This window comes from Elgaria multicarinata, chromosome 6 (assembly GCF_023053635.1).
Source record: "Elgaria multicarinata webbii isolate HBS135686 ecotype San Diego chromosome 6, rElgMul1.1.pri, whole genome shotgun sequence".
In the NCBI taxonomy this organism is placed as follows: domain Eukaryota; kingdom Metazoa; phylum Chordata; class Lepidosauria; order Squamata; family Anguidae; genus Elgaria; species Elgaria multicarinata.
Genome location: NC_086176.1, coordinates 89,515,312 through 89,541,927, shown reverse-complemented (window position 1 = coordinate 89,541,927; position 26,616 = coordinate 89,515,312). Strand labels below are relative to the sequence as shown.

At 38.9% G+C, this 26,616-nt stretch overlaps 1 protein-coding gene across 1 annotated transcript in view; it reads left to right on the top strand.

Moving 5' to 3' along the window:
* The window catches only part of IPO11 (importin 11), an 84,978-nt gene that overhangs the window by 398 nt on the left and 57,964 nt on the right, over window positions 1–26,616 (top strand). Inside the window, exons 2-15 of the mRNA XM_063128025.1 lie at window positions 5,285–5,385; window positions 8,195–8,267; window positions 10,246–10,449; window positions 12,324–12,456; window positions 13,124–13,182; window positions 14,709–14,757; window positions 16,099–16,169; window positions 18,816–19,008; window positions 19,123–19,275; window positions 19,535–19,578; window positions 20,845–20,935; window positions 22,954–23,001; window positions 24,895–25,000; window positions 26,440–26,566. Of these exons, the coding sequence (XP_062984095.1) occupies window positions 5,285–5,385; window positions 8,195–8,267; window positions 10,246–10,449; window positions 12,324–12,456; window positions 13,124–13,182; window positions 14,709–14,757; window positions 16,099–16,169; window positions 18,816–19,008; window positions 19,123–19,275; window positions 19,535–19,578; window positions 20,845–20,935; window positions 22,954–23,001; window positions 24,895–25,000; window positions 26,440–26,566 (1,452 nt within the window). The remainder of the gene's footprint in view (window positions 1–5,284; window positions 5,386–8,194; window positions 8,268–10,245; window positions 10,450–12,323; window positions 12,457–13,123; window positions 13,183–14,708; window positions 14,758–16,098; window positions 16,170–18,815; window positions 19,009–19,122; window positions 19,276–19,534; window positions 19,579–20,844; window positions 20,936–22,953; window positions 23,002–24,894; window positions 25,001–26,439; window positions 26,567–26,616) is intronic.

The following is a 26,616-nucleotide window of genomic DNA, read 5'->3' as shown; positions in this document are numbered from 1 at the left end:
TGGCATACTGCCAGGTTTCTTGCCTCAGCATCACCATGTGGCTGTGGCATGGCAGCAGCAGGAACGTGGTATACGGGGCAGGGAGTTGGGGTAGAAATTATCCGCCCCTGCTGTAAAGAGGCAAAATCCGTCTTTACTGGTGCTGAAAATAGTTTTTTTTTTTTACCTGTTGTAGCAATTAATACTTTTTCAGCAGTGCTTTAGCATATCTTAATACTGTTAAAGATTAGAGGTGATAATAGATCAGCATTCCCAGTAGATGAGATGCAGCTGAGTGGGCACTTACTAGAGATGTACAAGTTCCAGAAATTTTGAGACAATGGGATGAAAGCAGTTTGGAAATTTTGGAAAAATTGAAACATATGCAATACAATGTTTTTAGTGCAGTTTACAGATCTAAAGTATCTTTGTTGTTTTAAGACATCCTTCCCAACCTGATGCATGCGCTCCAGAGATTTTGGATTTCAGATTCCATTAGCCTCAGGTTGGGGGAGGGCTGCTTTAGGAATATAAAGCAGCCTTTCTGTTCCGAAACCTATTTTATGTATTACTTAATTGTATGAGCAAACAATCACTATATTTTTTTTAAATTTTAAAGTAAACTCAGTAAATTTGTAATTTTTGCCTGAATAGATTAGAACTATATTAAATGACTGCTACAGCATCAGAAACTCAGGACTCTATAGAACAAAACCCAAACCGTCAAGAATGCCCAGTGGTTACTCTACTCGCATTTTGGGAAACTGAGCATAAATGTCTATAAGGAACATATACTTTAGATCAATAATTTTAATAAGGAATGAAAGAAATAACTATGCTGGGAAACTTACAAAAGGGGATTAAAAAGAAACATTTCCCCCCATGGCTTCATTTTTTCCAGACATTTTATATCTTGAGTCTTTCTATAAAGATGTTTGTATGGCATAACTTTTAGAAATCATTTTGGGTGAGTAAAAGCTAGGTAACAATGTATAAATACTTTGTCTTAAATGTTAAAATAATACATTTTAAAATCCTAAGCTGTTCAATTTTTTCAGTTGTTTTGGAAAAAAACAGAAATGGTTGCTGGAAAAAATGGGTGGAGGGAAATAATTTTTCCCGAATTTTTCCATTCCCCCCCAGTCCTTCACGTCTCTAGTACTTGCTCTATTTTGTAAATGTCTTGATGGCTTCCAGTTGCTGTTTGAGACAAATAATTATAGATAAGTCTATTAATTGACTTGCTTAAGTGCCTCTTCTCCTTAAAAGTGCAGCTGTCCCCCCCCCAACAAAAGAATCCTATCTAAACAAACACATAAATGACATTTTGTCAAGCTTTCAGCTTTAGCTTGTTGAAATCATGAAGGTTATGGATGTGATTAGCCCTTAAGTGCAGGTAATGTTTAAGACGCAGGATTTTTAAAGATAGTTTTTAAGGCTCTCTGCAGACTACTTTGCTACTTTAGGTGCTGACTTGGAGCACATTTGAATGAGTGCTAGCTGAATGCCTGCCATTTGTGGAATGGGTGGGGAGTGAATGAAGGGCGAGAAGCTTCTTGTGAGGTTTGAAGTTGCCCCCATGATGAGCAAGGGGCGCTATCATTTTTCCCTTGTCTTCATGGGCTTTGTTACACAGGCCTTGAGACTGGGGGATAAAAGTATCTCCAGCAGTGCGATCCTCTACGACGTGTTTCCTTGGAAGCATGCCCCAATGCATTCAACTGGGAATTAATCCCAGGCAAGTGTGCATTGGATTGCAGCTCAAATAGACACTAGCATTATCGCTATATTTGATGCTTAGATCTCAAATCATTCATAGACAGGGATATCAAAGGGTGGAATCCAATGAAGTTCCCCCAGTGATGAGACATGAAGGGGTGTGTTTCTGCTTTGGCCCTGCAGCCCTCCATGGGCCTGTTCAGAAGACATCATAAACCCTGCTAGTTAAGGCTTTCGGTTAAGCAGCAGAGTTTAAGGTCTCTTGTGCGATGCGTTTTGCTAATCCCTGCTCACTCACTAACCACAGTCTGCGGCAAGGTTAGCGGCTCTAACTGTGGCTTAATGTGTTGCGTGCAACAGCATGGCTTGCAGTTAGTGCTTACTCCAGAGCAGTCCCAAGGGCTATTTATGTTAATCCATTTCGTTTAATAACAATTTGACATGGGTCGCGTTTTAAATGATTGAAAATAAGTTTGGGCAGATGTTTTATTGATGTGCCTAGCCTAATGTCATGGAATGTCAATAAAGAATTAAGTGACATAAAAGACAAAATTTAGAACTATAAACAGTGAATATGTGTAAGCCGTATAATGTCAGAAATTTTGCTGTCCTTAATTTTGTTCATTTTCAACAGGCACATTGATGACTATTATCTTAACCTATTCAATTGAACATTGTAAGAACTGAAATATGTATAAAAGGAGGAAAAGAGGGTACATGGAAGTAGCAATCACTGCAAATAAGACACATTGTAGAATATGTTCTCCTATATAGAAGCAGTCTTTGATTTTGCAGTTATTAAAAAGCTACCGTTTTGCTTTGAGATATCACTTAGCAGCATTAAAAACTCTAGAATAACTTTGGTGCAAACTATCCAGCACTGCTCATGTGCAACACATTGACCAACACACTGCTGATCTGCAACACATCATGCCAGTTCCTTGGTTGTTTAACCCAGGAATTGTCAGGGCCTAGCAATAGCGAGTACATAATTTGCTTTTGTTCCTGGGTTGTTGTCATGACCATGGTTTGTTAGGTTAACTCTGGCTTGTTTAACCCCTAAATAACACAGAGTTCTGGGTTCAGACATTACGATAACCCAGGAATGGGGTGTTCCTGGTTTGTTGATTGAAAGCAGAAGTAGCGAGCATGGAGGAGGTAGCATGCTTAGAGGCTGCCACACGGCCACAACTAACTGGGTTAAACAAACCATAGTTAGCCGCTGTGTGCAAAGCGGGTCATAGGCTGCATTCAAATAATCATATCTTGGTTTATTAAGCTGAGATATGCACAACATTTTGTTCACGTGTAGAGTTGCTTTGTGTGAGTTTATTTATTTATTTATTTATTGCATTTAAACCAAGGAGTTGCAATTAAACCAAGGATGCTTCCAAACAGATCGCTCCTAGTGCTGATAAGCAATTGTGCATTATGCAGCTATTCTATTTTGCTTTCTCTTTGTGGATTTTTTTATGTTAAGAAAAAGATGGAAATAAATGGAAAAACGTATGTGGGTTAGAAATGGAAGATGATGATTTCCTTGTTGAATTAGGACAATTGCACAATAAGATCCTCATCTGGAAGCACCTCAAGAGTAGTTTCCCAATTAGTCAGTTACCAGCTTCGGAACACGCCCAGATTTTAAGCAATCATCTGAAGGTGGTTCATGTCTTGGCTTAACACTCCTTTGTTGATGGATTTACTGTGTTTCTTTGTAAACTTGTTTTTTAGCAAATCCAAAATGCTTTATAGTCCCATGTACTTCTCAACAGTCCTCAAAGCAAGTATTTTGCATGATAATTAGTCTTGCAAAGGAACTGAGCTACGTTGCAGAGTGTTTTGCTTTAATACAGCAAGCTGAGCTCTTGGGCAGCCTTGCGTGCCAATAATTTTGCGTACAAAAAGTAATTGAATGTGAAGATGTCTGCAGCAAAGGATAGTCAATTCTGAAGCAGAGGAACCGCAATGCTCCTTCTGCTAAAGCGTATGCTATACAGCAGCTTTGAACACCTCTCAGTGTCGTGATTCCAAGCCCTCCCACTGAGATGTGAGACAATAAAGAGGTCTGCTGTGCAATCCATAAAGCTGTATTCAGTAAATACACATCTCTTCAAACTGCTAGGAGCCATCATCTGAACTTAATTAGCCTAACAAAGCAAGGCAATTGCCTATCAACTAAATGGTCAGTTGCCTGCAGTGCCCAACAGGATTTTTACTGAATCCCCTCTTTAGGGAAGGTTTTCAAGTTGAAACCTCTGGTGAGTGGGCAGCCTAGCGGATCGCCTCCCATTCCTCTCAACTCTACCTGCTTGTCCCTGTGCTGGACTCTGGGATCTGTCAACTCCGATGTTCTCTACCCTTCCGACAAAAACTCAGTTCCCAGGGGTGGGGAGGACAATCCCTGAGCCTGGGTGTCCTGTCTGATAAGCTCCTGGGAAGATTCTTCCTTGACTCCTGGGGAGTCTTGGACAATTCCCTCCCCCGCTTCCTGTCTTGGCTGGTGTATTTTTCCTTCTTCAGACTCTGAGTCCTATTCAGGCTCTGACACCCAGTCTGGGCCTGATCCAGAAACTCTGTCAATTATACAACTACGTGGCCATGAATTATCTTGTGATGCTTGTCGTGACATAGTGGTGGTACAGCTGCTGTTGCACCTTACCCTAAAATTTTATTTGAAGTGCAATAAAAATGCATATAAAACTTGGCCTTAACTCCTGGATCAATTTATCCAAATAATCTGGAATTGGAATACGTGTTTCAGCATGCGTGCACTCGCACACACAAGACATATATTCTGAGTTACTTGCAGTGAATCAAAGTATTAGTATGAACCTCCTTTTATGCCCCTCAAGAAAGATGGGAGCACGTGGTCATAAAAAACTGCCAGTTGATGCTGGTGGCTGGCTCTTCCCTTTTCTCCACTTCTAATCCAGTTTGTGCTCTTCTAAGGAGTGTTGAGTGAGGAAGAGGACTGGAGGGTGTTGATTTTATGCATTCAATATCCTGTGCAAATTAGAGTGTGCTCTACAGCCCCCTCCAGTTCAAACACAGCTGCAGCAGCATGGATAAAGAGTTCTGCAGTCTGTGTCTGCAGACTGTGTCTGCAAGGAATGAGGCCGTTGGGACTTCCTCTTCTTACTTACTCATATTGTGGCAGTAATGGCCTACATCACAAGTGGAGGGAGAGCTCCTCCCTCTAACCCTCCCAAGCCTATATCACAGTCTCAGGCATTTGTTCCCCACAGATAGTGAGAGGAATATAGCAACTTAGGCAAAAGGTAAAGCTTAAACCCTCTGTGTACAATCTGTTGGGTGTCAAGGGAAGTGGCAGGAGAAGGGGAGGAGAGCAGTGCAATGGTAGTGCTGGCCTTACAAGGGATAAAAGGTAAGAGCAGGTTATGTCTTATTAGGCCAAAGATTATGGCCAACTTTTATATTATATCCTATTTTGGTTTTATTTTCGATTAAAACAGTTCAGTATTATCTAGGTTCCTCCAGCAGTAGTACCATTTTCCAGTGCTATGTTGATATGTATGTATGTATGTAATATATGTAGAGCTGTGCTGAACTCTATATTTTCTTACAGAATATTGTCACAAATCACAGCTTGGATGTAAATGTGAGGTGGTTAGCTGTGCTGTACTTCAAAAATGGAATTGACCGCTATTGGAGACGTGTGGCGCCACAGTAAGGAATAAATTTCTTGTCTCTCTGTTTTACAGTGGAAGGTTGTAACAACGTTGCAGTTATTGTGGGGGAGGGGGTGCTGATTTCCTGACTTGTAGTGTTGGAAAAGTGTCTTGTAGGAAACTACCGTGGAATACATTGTGATTTTCACCAGTTCGCAAGTAGAAAGGTGTACACAAAGACAGCTTGAAAAAACAGTTACCATGGTGATGGCCCTACTCCCTCCCTGTTCCCAATTTAATGTGTTGAGGGAGTCTCATCACATTGCTGTTCAGCATCACATGTCTCGTATTTACATCGATAACCAAAATTAACCAAACAGTTCTATCCTTAATCACTTACAAACTATAGAAACTGAAAAATATATGTCCAAACCCAACAAAATTCTACTATAAATACCAATATCTAACTCAGATTAAAACAATTTAATTAGCAGTCAGAAATGCCCCTCATTATATCACATACAGGCTGTACATATTCACAATGCTAATTTCTCAAACACATAGGCAGTTCATAATCACAATACCAATAGGCCAAACACATTTTGACCAATTTGGCCCTCTTCAGTGGGAGAAAATATAGAGATAAATAATCGTTACAGCCCTTACTAAGACATGATTACTGTCATACTTGAATTCGTACCCAGAACCAGTAGTTAATATACATACAGAAACTAAAACTGCAACATTCAACTGGTAACTGAAAAAAATGAAAATGGGAAAAACATTGCCTCCTATGTTCAAAATTATTAATGCCTTCTATCTGTAGCAGCCGTTTACCATGACCAAAATTAATAAAGCTGTTGTTCAGACCAATTTTTTGAATGCTAACTAATCAACTGTTTCCCAAAAAGGACTTAGATGCTATGCTTGAAGGAAAATTGCTAAATTATAAACCGTTTTCTGATAGTGTGACTATTCTGTGAGGAATAAAGGTATCACTTCTACCATCCTGCAGATGTCAGTAGTGCATCACACAAGCAGTTACCAAAAGTTCTTCCTTTTTTATTTTTAATATCCGCATAAAGCCTTATGTTTAAAATGCTTTGGGAAAATGACACCTGAATAGAACTGTGAATTTATCCCGTCCTCAATTTTTTAGCCTGGTACGCATTTTCACGGTTGGCAAAATGTTCCAGATGCCTAACAAGTAACAAGTCCCTGAGTCCTCATAGACTTCCACAAATGTACTTATACACATATACAAGATGCAGAGACTTTTCTTAATGCAAACATTTTAAGGTGGCCTCTGGTAGTGCTTCAATTTGTAAATTACTTTGATAATTATTGAAAATTTGGATTTCTTGGCTGCCATCCAGGTAACTACAAGGGAAGAGCTGCATAGAGGGGAAGTTTCTTTCTTAATAAGAGCTGTTCCTTATTCCACTTGGCCATCTTATTTTAATATGCCTCTGAGTTCGGGGGGTGGGGGAGGCTTCCTGGGCATGGCCCTTGGGCTAGAAAGAAGCAAATAAAGGTTGGCCTCTCACTCATACTCTTGAGTAGAGAGCTTCCCTGCTCCTATGGATTATTGTTAACATTTAAACTTCTCAACTATCTCTCCTTTGCTCCTATTTGCTGGCATAAATGAGCAAGACAAGCCAACCCAAGTATTCATTCCTCCTATGGTATCATGTGGTTGGATCTGAAAGTGTCTTCCATGCCTGGAAATGCTGTTCTCACATGCTAGAACAGGGGAAGGCAATTTGGTGCCTTCCAGATATTTTGGGCTATTACTTTCACAATTCCCGACCATTAGATAGGCTGGCTAGGGCTGATGGGAAATGTAGTCAAAAACATCTGGAGGGTAACAGGTTGCCTACCCCAGTACTAGCACATTCTTCAACTTGCACAGAAAACATAATAGCTAGAACCTACCTGTAGCGCTGCATGAAATCTTATGCGAGCTCTTGCACAAGTGTTTGCAGAACAGGGGTAGGTCACATCTTTAGATCGAACCCATAGACTTCGGACATCTCTCATATCTTTGACTGGATGTCTTCTTGTACTTAAATTCAGAAACTTGAGCCATGAAGCTTTATTTTTGAACCAAACTGTTTTGCCATTTGCCCTTGCATTTGCTCATAACCGAGAAAAAGAGGCACATTTAATCATGTTTCTATCCTGCTCTTCCTCCAGCACTCCCCATTTGATCCTTCCAACTACCCTGCGAAGGCAGGCTAGGGTTAGAGAAAGTGACTAGCCCAAACTCACCCAGCTAGGTTCATAGCTGAGTCTATGAGGTTCAGTGCCTGAATCCATGGGGCCATATCGAACGGGATGCTTACACGGCAACTGATTCCTTTCAACAAGTGTTGAGCACCGCTTGAGAATGAAGATTTTGTGCTTCCAGGCGCAACACGAAATGAGTGAAAAAACTCTTTGCTGGAATAGGGCAGATCAGCAAAGCTCGTGCAAGGGAGTGTAAGTGCCCGATTGGATACCGACCATGAAGTTTAAGTTCTAGTCTTCTTGATCCAAGTCTAATATTATCCACTGCTTCTTGTTGGTTCTCAAAATGGGTTGTGTATATTTTCAGTCATTTCTTAAAAGATAGTAATATGTAGAAGGCTATAAAACATAACAATTTCTACAGTGCTATTGTTGGTCTGTCACCTTAGATCTCTCCATTTTACAAAATATCAGAACGTTTCTTCTGTAGTCTAAAGAAGTTGAGCATTACTAAAAGCATGCTTCAGTTTTCCAGTATTGCCAAGTGCAAAACACTGTCAAATGTTTCAATTTTAAGAAATTGGAAGTTACCTATTCACGTACGTTACTGATGATGGCTTTAATTCTCCAATAAACAGTGCTCTTTCAGAAGAAGAGAAATCTACATTGCGTGCAGGGCTGATTGCCAATTTCAATGAGCCAATAAATCAGGTTAGTGATGATATAAAAGATAAATCTTAAACCTTTCTAAAGATGTGTCTTGAAATCCATTACGTATTTGAGGAACTACTTTGTGTTGGATTTGATAAAGAAATATACTTAATGATAGTGAATTAGCATATACAGCAACTATATACACTTGTGCATTTAGAAAATGAAACAGAAATCCAAAAAGTAAGTCATTTTTACTGTTCCCCCCCTTTCTTAATTTTCAATAGAATTAAAGGCAAAACAAAACATGAGAGGCTTAAATATTTTATTTGGCATAATGAATTCATAGATGATGACCTACCCTAGTCTATCCCAACCAGATGCCCATGAGATGTTTTGGACTGCAACTCCCACCAGCTTCAGTAACATGGCCAATGGTCAGGAATGCTGGGAGTTGTAGTCCATACATCTCGAGGGAACCAGGCTGGGGAAAACTGTCCTATTTTTAGATCCATGACATGATCCAAGAAAATGGGAGTCGAAGGGTGCCTGCATAGATGTGGGCGAACAGAGTCATAGTTGTCTGTCAAGATTCACAGGAAGAAAAATATTGAGCCTTTGTTAGTCTTGAAGATTAACTAGTGTTAACAAGGTGAGAATTAATTTTTGAAAAGGTGTCTTGATTGCTAGAATAAAATTACAGAATTTTTGCATGCTAATTCCAGATAGCAAGATGTCTTTCAGGAAAATTCTCATAGGCAGTGCTGGGAGGCGAATGGTGGACAAGTATCTCCCCGAAACACCTGCCCCCCTCCCCCATTTCTGGCCTCTGTTTTTAATTGAAGGAAAGGCACTTCCCCCATACAAATTATACTGGAAATCTACAAATCTACAAATCATAGACTGGAAATGAAAATAAGTTTGCAATCCTGAGCATTCTTACTTGAAAGTTATCTTCATCAAAACCAATATAATAGTAAGCTACATTGTTAATGCGAAGACTAAAGAGGAAAGTAACCAAGTTGTGGGCAGTGTATCATTCCCTCTATTTCTGAAGTTCAGAGTTGAGTGCCAAGCCTTGTGTAGCCAAAATAACACCATCTGCACACAAGAGGGGAGGTATTAGCAGGATTGGGGGAAGCCCAGTTAGTGGGAGTAGAAAAAATGTTTAGAGAAAAAGGCCTAAGGTGGGGACCCTAAATAGAGTCCAGTAAGGGCAGGGTGTGATCAGAAGCTATGGTAAGCTAATTGACTATTGAGCAGGACTGTTGGAGTTGGAGGGGGGACAGAATGGAGGGCTGACTTGCTGGCAAAGGGAACAGGAACACTCCACGGCACAACATTTTGTTTCTGGTTCCACCTACCTTAAATATTACTTTGTTCTTACAGCATTAATCTTGAATTGAATGAACAGAGCTGTTCAAACAACACTTTAACACTTTGTTTTGAACCGTGGGTTGTTTGTGGAACTGTGGGTTTGCATGTTGTCTGAACACAGAATGTTTTCCGCAGGGTGGGGTAGCATGTTGTTTGAACGCAGCCAGTGTGGCTTGCTAACCATGTAGTGTAGCTTGTTAACCAACCTGAACAACCCAACAACAAACCATGGTTCCCAAACTGGCTTGTTCGAGAAAGTAAGCCACACTGCATAGTTAACAGGTCACCTTGGTTGTATTCAGACAAACGGCTAACCCACAGTTCAACAAACAATCCACAGTTCAAAACAACCCACACTCAACTACTGAGTGTTGGTTAGCATATTGTTTAAACAGCCCTAATTCATTCAATTCAGTGACCTGGTTTGCATGACACAACCCACCATGGGTAATCACTCATTGGGGAATTAGTGTGTTGTGTGAACAACTTCATTGTATCTGCCCTGTGTAACTTACCAAAACGTTGGCTTACATTTCAGCAGTGGCATGACGCTAATTAAAGCGGAAATCAGTTGGTTTAACCACACCTGTCGATGTATTAATTGAGTCCATCATGTACCTGCTTTCTTAACTGTGGGGATTTCCTTTGATTATCTTTGCAGATTGCCACACAGATTTCTGTTCTGATTGCAAAAGTTGCTAGGCTGGATTGTCCGAGGCAGTGGCCAGAACTTATTCCAACCCTTGTAGAATCTGTTAAAATTCAGGATGATCTTCGCCAACATAGAGCTTTACTTACTTTCTATCATGTCACAAAGACTTTGGCATCTAAACGGCTTGCTGCAGATAGAAAACTTTTCTATGATGTAAGTATCACTTCCAGTAATGCACCATTTTAGCCAGGCTGGTTTCTCCTATCAGGCATGCCGTTTCATTGCTTCCGATCCACACCGTTGAGAAACAGAGTAAAGTAACAACAGCACCCAACTGGAAACATGGAAAGCTGCTTTTCAAGTGACCTTCAAGTTGAAAGCATTTCTTTTTAACTTTTAATGTAGTTGATGGCAGTTTGTTAGCAAACTGTGTTGTTTTGAGAATGAGCTCCGTTGCAGCATAAAATCAGTAAATTGGGTGAATTTGCCCCAGTACAAAACAGTACATCCCAGTGTCTTAACCATAATTAAAAGATCAGGAGTGTCCTGTGAGCTTGAATGATCCCAAACTCCCCTCCCCCATAGTGAATCTTCCCTTTTCCTTTCCTTTTCTGCATTAACTCCATTGTAGCATTATGTCTGCACCTAGGCTAACACTGGTCAAAGTTAGCTTTAAACCAAAGTTTGCAACTAGTGTCAAACCCTCATTTCAGGCTCTGCTTTCAAGGAGAACCACTGTCCTTGCTATCCTCACTGTAGATATAACACCATCATTAATGTGAAAAGGGTGGAGGGAACGCATGAGCCCCACACAATACATTAACAATTATCAAGACATATATGACATGAAAAGTTATGTTTTATTGTCAATGTCAGGCTGAATGTGGTTGGTTTTATTTTTTTATGTAGGAATGCACCTTTTTCTTTGTATGCCATTTTGTTTTGTTTTTTTCAATAGAAAAAATATTAAAAATATTTTAAATCACTGATTTGTAAATCCACTACAAACTGTAGTTGCCTATCCTGCTTTGCAGCCAATCCTTAACCACGGTATAGGTTCAGATGGAACATTTAACCATGACCAAGGAAAACAAGCCACATTTAAGTGTTATGTTTGCATTGGCTTACAGTAGTGAGGGTGATCTATTCATTTAATAACATCTGTGCTATGGATATGGTTTAAACATTAAAAGTTATGAAATAAAGATGGGCATCATGCTAGTGTAATGACTTTGTATTTTGGGAATATAATAAGCTTCTCACCTTGTCTTATATCTTTGTAACGTATTCTTTAAGTCACAACCCCCACAGAAGAAGTTTAATTTTTATGAGCTCCATACAAATGAGTTTACCGTGGAGATGCATTTCTTCCACCGTAAACAGTTTTTAACTATAGGGAAACTGCTAACAAGTAAGGATTTGGAATCACGACACTTGTTTTGTTGGGAGCAACAACTTCATAATTCATTGATATATATATATATATATATATATATATATATATATATATATATGGCTAGAATCAAAAGGCCTATAAAAGTAGTTTTGTGATCTCAAAACGCACTTTGCTCAAACAGCAGCCCACCACCCCAAAAATATCTTTAAAAGCTGAGGGGATTATCAAAAGAGTTTGTGGTATGACATGGGGGTGAGGGACAGGAGTCAGCTGTTCAGAGATAAAAATGTCAAAATACCCACTGGGTTGGTACAAGCCCCTTGTAAGAGCTTATACTGAGCTTTGGCTATTGAGCAGTGTAGAAATTTAATAAATAAATAAATAAAGTTCTTTGGATTCTGGCTCGGATCCAGTTAAACTTTAGTCATGAGTAAAGCTGCAATAGAAAATGTTCTTATTAAGAAGTAAGCTCCAATGAACTAAATTGAACTTATTCTGAGTAAGCATTTTTCGGATTGCACTGCATGTCCCAATAAGTCCAGCGGAACAACTTGGCCATTACTAACTTAAATCTCATTACTTTTATGACTCACTGTAGCTGGATTAGGGTCACTGTGTTCCCATACCAAGGACTCCTTTGGCGACACTTGTTTTTTCTATATCAAGCGTTATGATTTTTTTGTTATTACAGCTAGCTTCTGGAATTTATAGCTTTACCTGTTCCTTGTGGAATCACCATACAGATACATTCCTGCAACAGATTTGTACTAGAGATGAAACAGCTATGTCTAATTCATTAGAAAGAACTCTGTTGTCCTTGAAAGGTAATTGACAAATTGAAAGGTTATTGACAAAATGTGTTAAATCAATATAAATGCATACAGTAAGGTGGACTCTCAGTTTTTCCACTCAGGAGTAAAGCATTCTAGTTCTTTAGAGTTTAATATACAGTCTTTTGCCTTCTGATGGCACTCGGTGCTGAATCGTGCAAATTTTGCTGCTTATTATATCCTTAGCATTCTTTTTCTAAGTTGTTTGTGCATTTTGTTTGGAATTGCAGCTATTTAAAGAACCTATTGCATTTCTGAAGGTATGGAGCAGTGGGTGAAAAGATCCTATTCTCTCTTGGAACATCAACAAAAAAATCTTAAGGGCCTTTTGAATTATTTAATACAATTTTCTTTTCTTTATTTATGTACCAGGACTGTGTCTTAGGTTTATAGTACAAAATTTGTCATGACAGAATGCGGATGTTCGCACGTAACCGTGGCAAATCATGTGTTAATTAACTCACAATTTGCTGTGGTGCTTGCTGGATGCGTTCCACAGCCTTTTTGAATATTCAACCACTGATTGGGGTGGATGGGTGTTTGCCTCCATTACAAGCTGTAGCACACAAGTTGTAGCAATGTGTTGGCTATTAGACAACAAGTATCTTTTATGAGAGTAGTAATATTTCGATGAGGCAGTAATATTGTTTCATTTTTTCAGTGCTTCGTAAATTGACTGTTCATGGGTTTGTGGAACCTCACCGGAACGTAGAGGTGATGGTAAGTAAAGCATGTAAATTTGAAGAGTGACCTTTGGAAGAACGACCAAGCATATCAGTGACTGAATATGGACAGTCAGTGGAGGAAAAAAAGCCACTACCCATACCACTCACGCACCCACTCTAACTAGCCTCACCGTAGCCACGTTGTCTGAAGCTGGCGAGGTGTGCAGTGGGGGTAGCTTCCAACCCACCTACCCCGTAACCCCTACAACAAGCCATGGGTTGCAGTGGGGTTTGGAAGCCATCCTGGCAGGGCACCTTGCCAGGTTTAGGCAACATGGCAACCTGCCCTGCGGCGAGCATAATTAGGGGAATGGCGGGCACGCAAGCAGCATGCGCTGGGCGGGGGAAGAAGCCACTGGCTTCTTTTGCACACTAATTGCCCGAACCCAGCCAGTGTAGCATATTTGATATGACTGAAGTCTTTTAAGGTAGTGACAATTTATTCAAAAGGAATATGAAATATGGCTTGTATGTGTGTGTATGATATATGAGAAAGAGAGAGAGAAATTGCAGTGATATGATAGCAAAAGCTTTTATGTTTTTTCCTTGTTTTTATCATAATGTCAGTAGACTAAAATTAGAATCCCAGCACATTTTCAGGGGGGAAAACTGCAAAGCTACTTTTGTTTGTGTCTGTTGTTTTAAATTTCCATGACCACATCTACTTCCATGCTGAACAGCCTGCTCTGCTCTGTGAGTCTGAGTAAACCTAGATTTTGCTTTTATTTAATGTGCCTTTATTTTATATTTATTTACTTATTTCAAGGTCCAATCAGAATCAAGGCCGTGCAAACAGTGCAGAATGGAAGGCCCAAGGGGGCTAAACCTGAGTTTTCGTTGCTCCCAACTTTTCCCCTCTGGGATTCCCCAGAAGCCCCCTGCCCTGGGCCCACCATCTTCTCCCCAACTACTAATTGTTCTGTGGCCTCCTCCCAGCTTTTGTACCACTTTTTCCCGTTACAGAAGGTGGGGAAAAGCCTCTCTGAAGGCTTCGCTGCTGGCACTAAATATGCTGGCATTTTGGACCTTACCCCCTTTTGCCTTTGGCCCCACCCACCACTGGAATGTGCTCCACCCCCAAGAGCTTCTCTGAAATTGAATTTGACCCTTGGACTAAAAGAGGTCCTGCACCCCTGCTTTGCATACGTGTCGTGGTCCATGATGAAGCACCACCCCTCCCCAGCTGTCATTGGTCCTGGCTGGAAGCTTCCATTCCCCCCTTTCCCGTGGTTGCTATTTAAATAACAAAAATCAGATAGGTTAAATGGATGTACACATTTAGCATAAGTTTAGCCCTCGGTTACCCTGCTCCTCCACTCCCCCTGTCCCATAGCTGTTCTGCTCCCTCCCCGTATTTCACTTGTCTTCCTTGCCAATACCACTGCTGCACAGGGCTCCCCTACACCGTTGATGTCCCTAACAGGTTGCTTAAATCATTTTTAGTGCTTGTATTTCCCTCAACTTATTTTAGGGCCAACATAGCACAATTGGTTTAATGTATGTTGCTTTTACATTTTCTAGGGATTCCTCCATGCAGTATTTGAGCGGCTAAAGCAATTTTTGGAATGTAGTAAGTATTTCAAGGCTTACGTTCAACTTATGCATTCTGTTTTAAAGCCCAAGACAAATAGAATCAGTTGAGTGAGTAGTAAAATACGTAATGAAGTGCAAGTGTGTTCTATTGCATTCAGTCTGTGTGTTTAGGATTGCTCACTTACAATGAAATATGCCCCATTGAACTTGATGGATTGTACTTCTGAGTAAACCTGCTTAGGAGTGCTCTCTTAGTTTCTGTTGCCAAATAACAGAATGCCTCTTAACAAAAGGATGTATTACTAGAAATGATTATTGTAAAAAATAAACTACTCAACTAAGACGTTCACAAAAGATATATCTGTATACTGTAAGAAAAGAATGCATGTCACTTGAGTTCTGAAATTTTCTATTGAGGGTATGAGCATTGGTTGTACTTCTGGTTGTACTTCTTTCATATTTGGAGATTTTTGGATCCAACCTTTGGTTGTTATCTTTTCTGGGAGTACTTAATTATGGCAGGCTTGCATGAGTCTTGAATGTTAGGTGTTTTAAGTTGGAAGCAATTGTGCTTTAGAGTATTAAAAGTGCTTCATATGCATTAGCCTGCTGCAATCTTTACAACAACCCTGTAATGTTGGTCGGTATTATTATTCCCCCATATTGTAGATTAGGGACTGGGACTGAGGGAGTGTGACTTGGGTTAAGGCCATCTAGACTCCTGGTTCACATGTAACAATGATCCAGTTTGGTTTATTTAAAAAGCCTGGGTTGTTGTGAACATGCCAGTGTGCTAGTTCATGTTGCTTGATTGCTCCTGCGTGGCTTCTTCTGTTAGTAAGAACAGCTAAACAACCCAGGAATACTCCATCCCTGGGTTGTTTTCCATGAAATCTGAACCTGGACCTCTGGTTGTCTTTCCCCTCGACAAGGGTTTTAAAAAATCCTGTGTTGTTGTTGTTTGTAAACTTGCCCAGTGAGTTCATGGCAAAAGTGTGATTTCACCTGGGATTTCCTGGTGCAGTCTCATTGCTACTGCACTACCTATATAGAATATATAAATTGCTATCCGTTCTTATACTATGTTGCTTCTGGGTGTTATTTATTTGTTGCTTCACAGCCTCTGTACACTTAATCTGCACAATTTACTAACCTGGAATATTGTTAATTCTCTGGCACCAACATTCCTTTGCAAAATGCAACTGATGTTTGAGTTAAACTTAATAAATTAAAGCTTATGCCATAATAGTTCTGTTAGTCTTTAAGGTGTCACAATCTTTTATATATCTTTTTTTTTTAATGTTAACGAACTAGTATGGCTGCTCCTTTGGAATTTAAGACAATTGAAATTAATGTTTTTATTATCATTATTTACCAGGTAGAAGTATAGAAGCAGATCACGTCTGCAGAGATAGACTGGAAAAGACTATAATTCTTTTCACTAAAGTGGTAAGTTATGGAATGTTTTTAGCTGAATAAAACTAAGTCCAAAGTTTTTTTAAAAAATCTTTTATGTGCCTTTTAAGTAGATGCTTGGACTTGTTTTTAGTACTGATGTTAGAAAATCAAGTCTTACAAAACTTGGTTTGGACGGATGAGTAGAATAAATAGCTTTAGTGAAAGGAAAGGACCTGGGGAGAAAGTAGGCATATAGTACCTGTTAATCTTTTTGGTATCTTCTATTGCAACTACAAGAGTGAGGAAACTCCCCCTTCCATTCTTCCATCACTGCTTTCTTATATTTTTCTGTAACTCGGGATTTGTCCATGACTAGTTTTCTGCTCCCTCTTTCCAGCTGTGCCTTCTACCTTTCCTCATTCTTTCCTCATCTCCTGGCCTTGGGGCCCATTGATCCTTCTGCTGCTCAGAGCCACCTATCAGCTCTTCCTTCCCACCTTGAGCTCCTGCTCCAGTTTGGGAAGTGGTTTCTGCAATTACGTGGTGTACAATATTTGCCAGTAATGCAAATCAAGCACATTTGATTTGTGTATTTTCTACTGGGTTCTTTTCTGCCAAGAGTTGGGGAAAGAGGAGTGGGACAGTTTTATTTGGGGGGAGCAAACTAGAGGTGAATTTTAATTGTGTGAATTCAATTTATGTGCATGTACTTTGTTGTGTAAACAGCAAAAGTGGGGAAACCTGAGCAGCTCTGGAACATGGGATGAGGGGTGGAAGTTAACTCTTTCACTTCCTACCAGGGCCCCAACAGAAATTGCCTCTTAGGCCACAGCTAGACCTAAGGTTTATCCTGGGATCATTCAGGGTTCGCCCCTGCCTGAGCACTGGATCCCCTGTGTATCACCTAGATGAACAGATTTGACCCCTGGACGATCCAGTGATAAACCTTAGGTCTAGCTATGGCCATTGAAGCTGCTGTTTGAATTTTAAGTAAGCTCTAATTGGTGCTAATGAAGGCTTTGCTTAAAACAGAAATAGCAGCTTCCAAAAAGCATTTTGTCAGGACTGCAGCAAGTAGAGAACTCCCCTTAACAGGATTTCAGGGCTGTTAGGGCTTACTTGTGGTTGCTTTTCAATAACAAAAACATGCACATTTAAGGGTGCAATCCTATGCATGTTTAGATAGAAAAAAGTCTTACAATTCCCAGCATGCCCCAGCCATCCAGGACTTCTTTCTGTCTAAATACGCATGAATGTAACACAGCTATGCGAAACTCTATAGTGGCTGGTTGCTAATTGCAATAAACTTGACTTGGCCTTGGCATGGCATTGCACCCTAACTTGCATTCACATGCTTGTTGTTCTGGTTTGACCCTCACCCATTCCAGGACGGAGTCTTCTCTCTTATCTGCTCTGCTTTTCTATCTTTTCTGAGTATGAGAGTGCAGTAAAATATATTGGAGAGGGATGGTGAAGGTTGTTTTGTTCTATTACTGCTTATGGCTTCTTCATTGAGTATGAAAATATAAGTTTTCTCCCAAGACTTGAACTTTCTACACACATCTATTAAAAGCATACAAACAAAGATACTCCTCTTTAGAGTTTAGCCTTGTTTAGAAAGAAATGCAATGTCTCATGCACATCCTCTAAATTAGTCCCATTGATTTCTGTGGGATTAGTATAAATGGTTTTGTAGCCTTAGAGTCCAATCCTAATTTGGCTAAATCTCTGGGGAACCTCCAAGGGTCAAATTGGGGGCCCCAAGCCTGAGGATCCCCTCCCTTGTGATAGAGATTATTCGATCCAAAGGGAGAGGTGGGTAAGAAATAAATATATTATTATTATTATTATTATTATTATTATTATTATTATTATTATTATTTTGAAATGCTATTTACTGTATTTTAATAAATCTAGTTCTAGAACACTTAACACAAAGTAATTAGGGTGTTTTCATTATCCCATTAGGCATGTGAAACTTTTAATATCTGATAATCATTTCAAACCACTTGAAGCTTCAGCAGTTATCATAATCTGTAAACAAAATCTACTATTTAGTTTTTGTGTGTAGTATGTAATTATACTAGATATGGGTTATTGATTATTACTGTTTAGAATTTGAATTTTTCTTGTACTTGAATGGGTAAAAAAATAATAATTAAACATTAAATGCCAAGTAGATCCTACCAATTAAAGTAAAGGTTGAAAGATGGTTTAGAAGTCAGTTTTTTCTGTTTGGGAAGAAACCACCCAGAGAGCTTTGGCTGTTGGGCGGTATATAAATTTAATAAATAAATAAAATAAATAAATAAGAAAAACAATAACAACATCCAATGTGTTGTATTGCTGAAATGGAGTAGTATCCAAAGTTAGTCCTACATAGAGTAGAACCATTGAAATTAATGGGACATAAGTTAGTTGTGACTAATTTAGATTTCATTCATTTCAATTGGTCTACTCTACTCTACTCTACAGAGGACTAACATTGGATACTCCCTTCTGATTGTTAGTGGCTGTTACTACCAAAATCGTTGATTGGAAAGATAAGCTATATAGAAAAAATGAATATATCAGCAGTAGATCCTTTATTGTAATCAATTTCCATTTTTTTAAGCTTTTGTTAGTATCACTTTGTTGTGTTTTTGGTTTGTATTTATCTTATGATCAACCTTTATGTTTTTCTCACTTAACTTTTAGCTTTTAGACTTCTTGGACCAACATCCTTTTTCATTCATCCCTCTAATTCAGAGATCATTGGAATTTGCTGTAAGCTATGTTTTCACAGAGGCCGGTGAAGGAGTTGTGTTTGAGCGATTTATTGTCCAGTGCATGAATCTGATTAAGATGATCGTCAAAAACTATGCTTATAAGCCATCCAAAAATATGGAAGGTAGTGTGGCTGATTTTACTTTTGAAATGTTATTTAAGTATTGATAGTTGCTTATTCCTTTGTAATCATATATTACTAAAGTATGTATCTATTTAATGGAACTCTTTATTACAGAGAGCAGCCCTGAAACTCTTGAAGCTCATAAGATAAAGGCATCATTCTTCACATACCCAACATTAACAGAGATATGCAGGCGGTTAGTCACACAGTATTTCCTGTTAACCGAGGAAGAGTTAACAATGTGGGAAGAGGACCCAGAAGGCTTTAGTAAGAAACTATTAATTCTTTTCAGCTGAAAACTATTTTAATGCATCATATGCTAGTTTTCCATGGTATCTAGGAAGAATGTAAAAGTTAAGAGCATGTCTAATGCCGGATAATTAATTTCCACAAACACTTTGTATGTACAAAGTCACATTTTTTAATTTAAATTCCATGTTTGTATCTACTCATACTTTTGCGAGACACTAAAATGAAAACGATTATATACTTGTGTAAAATTTACTTTAATATTTGTATGCTGCAGTTGTGGAAGAGACAGGAGGAGATTCTTGGAAATACAGTATTAGGGTAAGCATACCTCATCTAACTTAAGTAGACATCTTATTAATGTGTTAATGTGTTTTAGGATGTAGTCCATCAAAGTGCTTTCTTGTACTGACAGGACCCTCCTACACCCTCACAAAGACATCCACAAACTGGCAAACCCCTGAGGATTGGAGAGTGTGCAGGCCAAAACTAAGGATGTATGGCTTTTGAAAAGTCCGTCCCGGCTGCATTTCATGGATTGACAAGTTCCTTTCGTTCCGTCGTCCACTCATTGATAGAATTGGATTTTTTCCAATTTCCCAAACTTAAACAAATTCGCATTTACGCAAATTCCCACTTGCAATAATACACAAATCTGAACACCCACCCACCCCCAAATGCACAAATCTCCCCAAAATGCTTTATGTACGGGGAAAGTGCACATTTTTGTCTGCTGATTTTTTTATTTAATGTAGTTTTCTACGAATAAATTTGAATACAGTTCTGGAAAGTCAAAAACAAACAAAAAACAGGTTGTACTCCCATGGAATCTGTGTGATTTGGGAAAAGCCTGTCTGCTATGGAATCCGCAGGTCAGATTCATAAAAATCCAAACTCACTTGATTCCGATGAATTAAAATGAATAGGAGCAATATAGGTATACTCTATGTAGGACTAACATAGGTAGTATCCAATGTGTGGAAAGAGCCCTGGCTCAAGAATTTATTTATATTTATTTATTTATTTTAAACATTTCTAGGCCACCTTTCAGGGTCGAAGCACTCATAGTGACGCTTACAACAATAAATACATAAAAACAGTTAAAATGGAATTGCAGGAAGCTCTGCTTATTCTGGGCAATGTTGGTCTTGGGCGCTCTTCAGTAGAGATGTTGTTCCGTTAACTGCAGAAATAACCATTGCCAATGATGGGAACAACAACAGTGTATGATTGAGAGCTCTATTCAGTTATATTCATGGCTTCATGCTGTTTCAGGCCTATTCTGAAAATTAGCTGTTTCAGACAGCTAATTGCATTTCTGCACTATCATATCAATTCTTCTATTGGTTCAGTGATATTTACTTTGCACATCATACCTTGAAAACCATGAACTTTTGATTCAAAAAACTTTGATGATTATGATAATTTCTTTTTCTTTTTAGGCCCTGTTTTGACATTAGTTGAAGAATGTCTTGCATGTTTGTTTCATGTCCTATTTAGCAATGTTCTTAATATCCTATTTTTTAAAACCTAACTTGTTTAATCTATTTTTGCCTTTTATAATAAACAACTGTAACTTCTTTTCAGCCATGCACAGAAGTGCTCTTCATTGATATTTTTCATGAATATAATCAGACTCTTACTCCAGTTCTTCTAGAAATGGTTCACACTCTACAAGGTAGTTTTAAAGTACTATTTAAATTATATGATATATAGAATGAATACTTATATTTTGAAGATGTTAAGCTTCTATTGTTTTATAAATATTTGGCTACTATTCTCTAAGTTGGGCTCTTATTGGGACTACACTGAAGATTCCTGGAAACAGGTAACTCTTCTGGGGGGGAAATTAGAAGTGTATTAAGGAAATGCAATTAGCTGTCATGTTCTTTTCTTCTGGGATGTTCACCAGCTAGAGTTAGTATAGGAATGTATCCATGAGGCTTATAGCATTTGATTTCGCTAAATTATATCAATCAGTTTTAATTCTTTGCTAAATTAAACATTTCTGAAATCTACACTTCTACAATCAATATTCTTCTTATGATTTTAATGAGCTACCTTGTCCAACATTTATTGAAATGCCTGGGAGCACCCTGTCAATTAAATTAATAAATAAAAGTACAAGTTCGTTTCTTGGACAATCATTGAGTAAGGATGAATATCTTTTATCAAGGTGGAGACAACACTGCCTGAAAATATTACCCAGAGCTGAAATACTGCTCCCCTATGTGCTCCAAGGAATTCCTTGTTAATACAAGACTTTGTACCATACTTAAATGGTGCAAGTACTGCACTTAGTTGTAGAAGTTTTACATATTGTTTGTTGTCAAACACACACATAAAAAAAGGGAAAATGCTAGATTTTTCCAAATTAGTTTAGTGATTTCACTTTCCCTCTAGATGGAGAATGTAACAAAATGAGCCATGTCCCCTAACAAGTAGAGGAGGCAGTTTTTGGGTGATTCAAAAGGATCTCACTCAAATTCAGTAGCCGCATGCAAGTATTACAATCTCTAATTTTCCAAACTGTAATTTGGGGGATTGAGAATGAGCAGCTTGTGTGATTGGGAATGAGTAGCATCCCATTCCCAGTCCTCCAAACCATGATTTGAAAGTTCAGAGAATATGACTTCTGAAAGTGCCCTGCTTTTGTTTCATGTTTATAGGGAACTTTAGTGCTGATAATGCGAGCAGTTGCCTCAGCAGTACACTATACTGCTAGTGCACTCCTACTCTTTCTGTTGCAGCAGCAGGACCCTCCACTACCTCATCAAGAAACTAGGACTGGGTTCGGACAGCATGATAGTCAGTGGTTGATTAAATAGTCAACTGTTGCTTAAATAGTCAACCGTTGACTATTGTGTTGTCTGGCGAGCCTTTTAAGCACCACACTTTATTTCCCTTAAACAACCAATGCAAATAATCAAAAATGTGCAGTGTTGACTATTTGCACAACCGTTGATTATTGTGTCATGTGGTGGGCTCTGTTGACTATTTCACATACCTGCAGACTCCCGGGAAGCACGGCCATGCAACTCACAGTCGATTATTATTATGTTGTGTGTGGGGTGTACCCCCTAAATAGTCAACCATGTAGTTGACTATTAACGCATGGTTGACTATTGTGTCATCTGAACGTGCCCTAGCACTTCTTAAAGCCACCCCAGAAACTAGTGGAAATGCTCATTTTTGGAATGTGCCGTAGAGCTCCCTTCAACCAGCTCCGCTGAGCTGCCCCATTCCGGAAACCAGCGTTTCGGCATGTTTCCCTTTATTTACATATCTGCTAGGTTCATGATGTGCTAATGATGGGTCCCACTAACATGTGGGCAACATCAGATACTGCCCATTGGTATCCACATTCCCTTTCCTAGTACTGTCTGCCCCTCATTATGGAGTGTATCTTCCCACTTTGAGGATTATGCTCTTTAAAAAGCTAATGTATATTCCTTGACATTTGCAACATGCACAATTTATTCATAAGTACACTGGAATATTTATTAATTTATTTATTATTTATGTTCCACCTTTTTTCCTCTTGCAAGGAACCCAAGGGGCTTACATGGTCTTGCTCTCTGTTTTTCTGCATTATAGTTTAACTCACGAATTATTTTTTACACACTTGGTGTGGTTTTTTTTAGTAGTTTTTTATTTTTCAGCTTAATTATTGAAATAAAGTTTCTTTTCTTTTAGGTCCCACCAACATGGATAATACTCAAACTCTGCTGATTAAAGATGCTGGTAAATTACATTTCTCATATTTTACATTTGCAGACGTGTTGTTGCTTGTCTTCTGAACTCTTCTAATAATGAGCAACATTTTAACGCTCCGAGGTTTTGAAAACAAATGTCGAAATAAACAGTGGAAATAGTCCAGCGAGAAGAGCCTGGGATTTTTTTTTTAGCAAAGTTTTTTTTTAGAACTCATCTTTTACATTGCTCTTCCAAGGCTCCACTTTTTGGAGAGTGAGAACTCAGTGGGACTTCTGAGTAGACATAGGGTTGTGCTGTAAAACATATTTTTGGGTGTGTGTATTTGGATGTATGTGTGTATATGTATTCACGTGTACAAGTAGATTCAGGAGAAATTGTAATCTCAAGCTTAGTGAATGGAGATATAGGGAAGGTTTGCTTGATTGGGGAGGGAAAAGAAGTTATTTTCCCACCCCGTGTATGCCCATTGTGCTCTGCCTAATTACCATAATTACCCTTGCTAGGTTCAGTTTGGCATGACGTTTGAACCCGGAGAAGGGAGGTGGTGGGGGTGGTTTTCGACCCTGCAAGCCTAGAACAAGCCATGGTTCCAACCCTGCAAGCCTGGAAAAATCCATGGTTCCAAAATCCCAGCCAAGCTGTGTTCCGAAAAATAAGCCAATATTTTCCCACCCCAATCATGTAAACCCGATCATAGTCTTTTTTCTCTTTATTGTGAACCGCCCAGAGAGCTCCGGCTATTGGGCGGTATAGAAATGTAATAAATAAATAAATTTATACAGTAGGTGTAAAAATTATGTCCAACGATTGCAGAATAATGGTCACTTGCTGCATTGATTCCGAAAGGATTTTTTTTAAAAAAATAAATGATTAACCATAAGAGCTAAATAGACCTTTCTTGTTCAGATGCAGTGGGCTGCTAATTACCAGATACTGGGCACACATACAATGACCTGTTTTGCATGTAATGCTAACTCATGGTTTATTTAAACAATTGTTAGTTTCCTTTGTCAGGCAGATGAGAGGACAAACCATGGTTCGATTTCTCAACCCTTGGGATGTTTCCTCACTGTAGTACTAGCATGTAGTACTGCTGAGGTTTTTTTTTTACCACTCTCCTGGTACCTCTCTAGCCTGGCGAAACAACCCTTGAACAATCCACAGTTCTGGGTTCACATGTAATGGTAATCCACGGTTTAAACAACCCAGAGTTCACAACCAAACAACAAATCATAGGTTCCCTGTGTTGTTCGTGGTTAACAAGCAATGGTAGTTAGCATGTCGGATCGCACATCACGGCAACTAAGATTTCAACAGCCCCTGAGTTAAATAATGCATGGGTTAGCATTATGTGCTAACCAAGTCATTAGGAAATTGCTATCTCCCCTGTTTTCTTCGTGTGAGATTCCAAAGCTAGCCACTGTTAGAATGCTGGCTGGGTTAGATGGTCCTATTGAGCAATGCAATGTTTGCATTTTCTTGAGCTTCCTTAAAATAAGTTTCTCAATGTTTTCAATGTGTTTTAATATGTGTGACCAAACAGAGAGGTTTTAGAATGTGCAGTTATACATTTAGGGTTTTGCCTTCCTCATTTACACCGTTGGGATTGGAAATAACAGCTCATGTCCTGCTTGTGGACTTCCCATCGTCATTTCATTGGCTACTGTGGGAGCAAAATTCTTGATTAGAAAGGCCTTTGGTCTGATCCACCATGGCTCTTTTTGTGTTCTTGTGCTTGGAGCCAAGGCAATAGTTTTAAAAACCACACATGTGGTGTGTGTGTATGTGAGAGAGAGAGAAAGAGAAGGTGTGGATGAAATAACCTTTTGAACTAAGATGTTTACTTAATTTTAAATATGTATCTTAAGTAGTTTTGTTTAAAAACGAAAGGTTATGACATTTAATTCCTCTCCCATCCAGTGTATAATGCAGTTGGACTGGCAGCATATGAGCTATTTGACAGTGTGGATTTTGACCATTGGTTTAAAAACCAGCTACTAGCAGAATTGCAAGTCACTCATAACAGGTACATGCCCTTTCTTATTTGCTGTTGATATAAATTCAGCAATGTTTTGATCTAAAAAGAGCAAAGTCTTCTTTCTTCAGTTATGTTTTACAGTTCAGGAAAATGACTTTTACTTTCATGGTGATATGGACAGTGGCTTGATCCACTCTCCTTTTTTGGTCCATCTTCTTTTAGCCTAAGAGTATAACTGCTTTGAGCTGTATAGCACCCCCACCCGCCACCCCGTTCTAGACCTTGGCTCTGAGATAAATGCTGGAGTAGCAGGTGCTTTGGTTGCTGTTGCTCCTCTCAGTTCTCCTCCCTTAATATGCAGTGGGCTGCGTGCAGCTTTGATGGGTTTGGAGGAGGGACGCATGCATCATGCCACGGTGCTCTGAGTAATAGCTCCGTTTGGGTTGCAGTGTTACAAGGCACCCAGTATTTATTATTTCATAACCTTTGCATTATGGTTTGGCTTAAGATGCAGCAATTTGTAAGTAAATTTAAGGGGACGTAGCTCAGTGTGATAGAGCACCTGCTTTACATGCAGAAGGTCCCAAGTTCAATCCCCGGCTTCTTCAGGTAGGGCAAGGAAAAGAATTGGGGAGCTGCTGCCAATCAGTGTTGACAATACTGGGCTAGATGAACCAATGCTCTGACTCATTATAGGGCAGCTTCCTGTGCTCCTAGGTGACTGCAGAGTCAATGTTACAGATGCAGTAGTACTTTGAATACTTAAAGGTATGCTGTAAATATAATCTGGATGCAAATTTATATTGTATTTTGTATTATGCTTTTATACTGTTTGTTTTATATTTTGAATGGTTTTTATGGCTCTAATTTTTGTAAACCACCCAGAAAGCTTCGGCTATTGGGTGGTATAAAAATACAATAAATAAATAAAATTTCAATATCTTTAATGTATTATACATATATACATACCCATGCACAATCAAGCTCTATATGAAATGATCTAAAGCTAAAGCATTGCTTCTAAGGCTTTTAATTATTATTTTTTAATGAAGAATATTAAATACTGTGGGAGCTATAGATTCCAAATATGTCAATGTTCGCAGTGACTACAGAAAATAAATTCATAGAATGTCTATCTAATTTCACTTCTGGAATGCTTGTCTGGTATGAAAAGTTCTGTAAACAAACATATTATTTCTCTTTGATATGATTAAAACACTGCGGATGCATGTTGTATGTTTTCTCCTAAAAACATCTGTCAATGATTTCTTCTGCAGTATTCTAACCCTGCTAAGTCTGCTGGGGGCAAGGCAGAGAGGTGAAGAGCAAGGCAGTCTATTGATTAAAAAAAGAAGATGTGTGTTGTACTTCGTTGGTAGAAATGATAAACTAATGGAAAATGTTTTGAACATTAACCCTTAAGCAGTTCAGTTCAATACAATTTTAATGATCCTCCCTTTAAACACTGATTATTGTTACATTTAAAGGTATAAACCAATACGTCGGCGAGTGATCTGGCTAATTGGACAATGGATTTCTGTGAAATTCAAGTCTGACTTGAGACCTATGTTATATGAAGCGATCTGTAATTTGCTTCAGGACCAAGACTTAGTGGTATGTATATCTCTTGGATAGATATTTTGGATTAATCATATACCCAGATG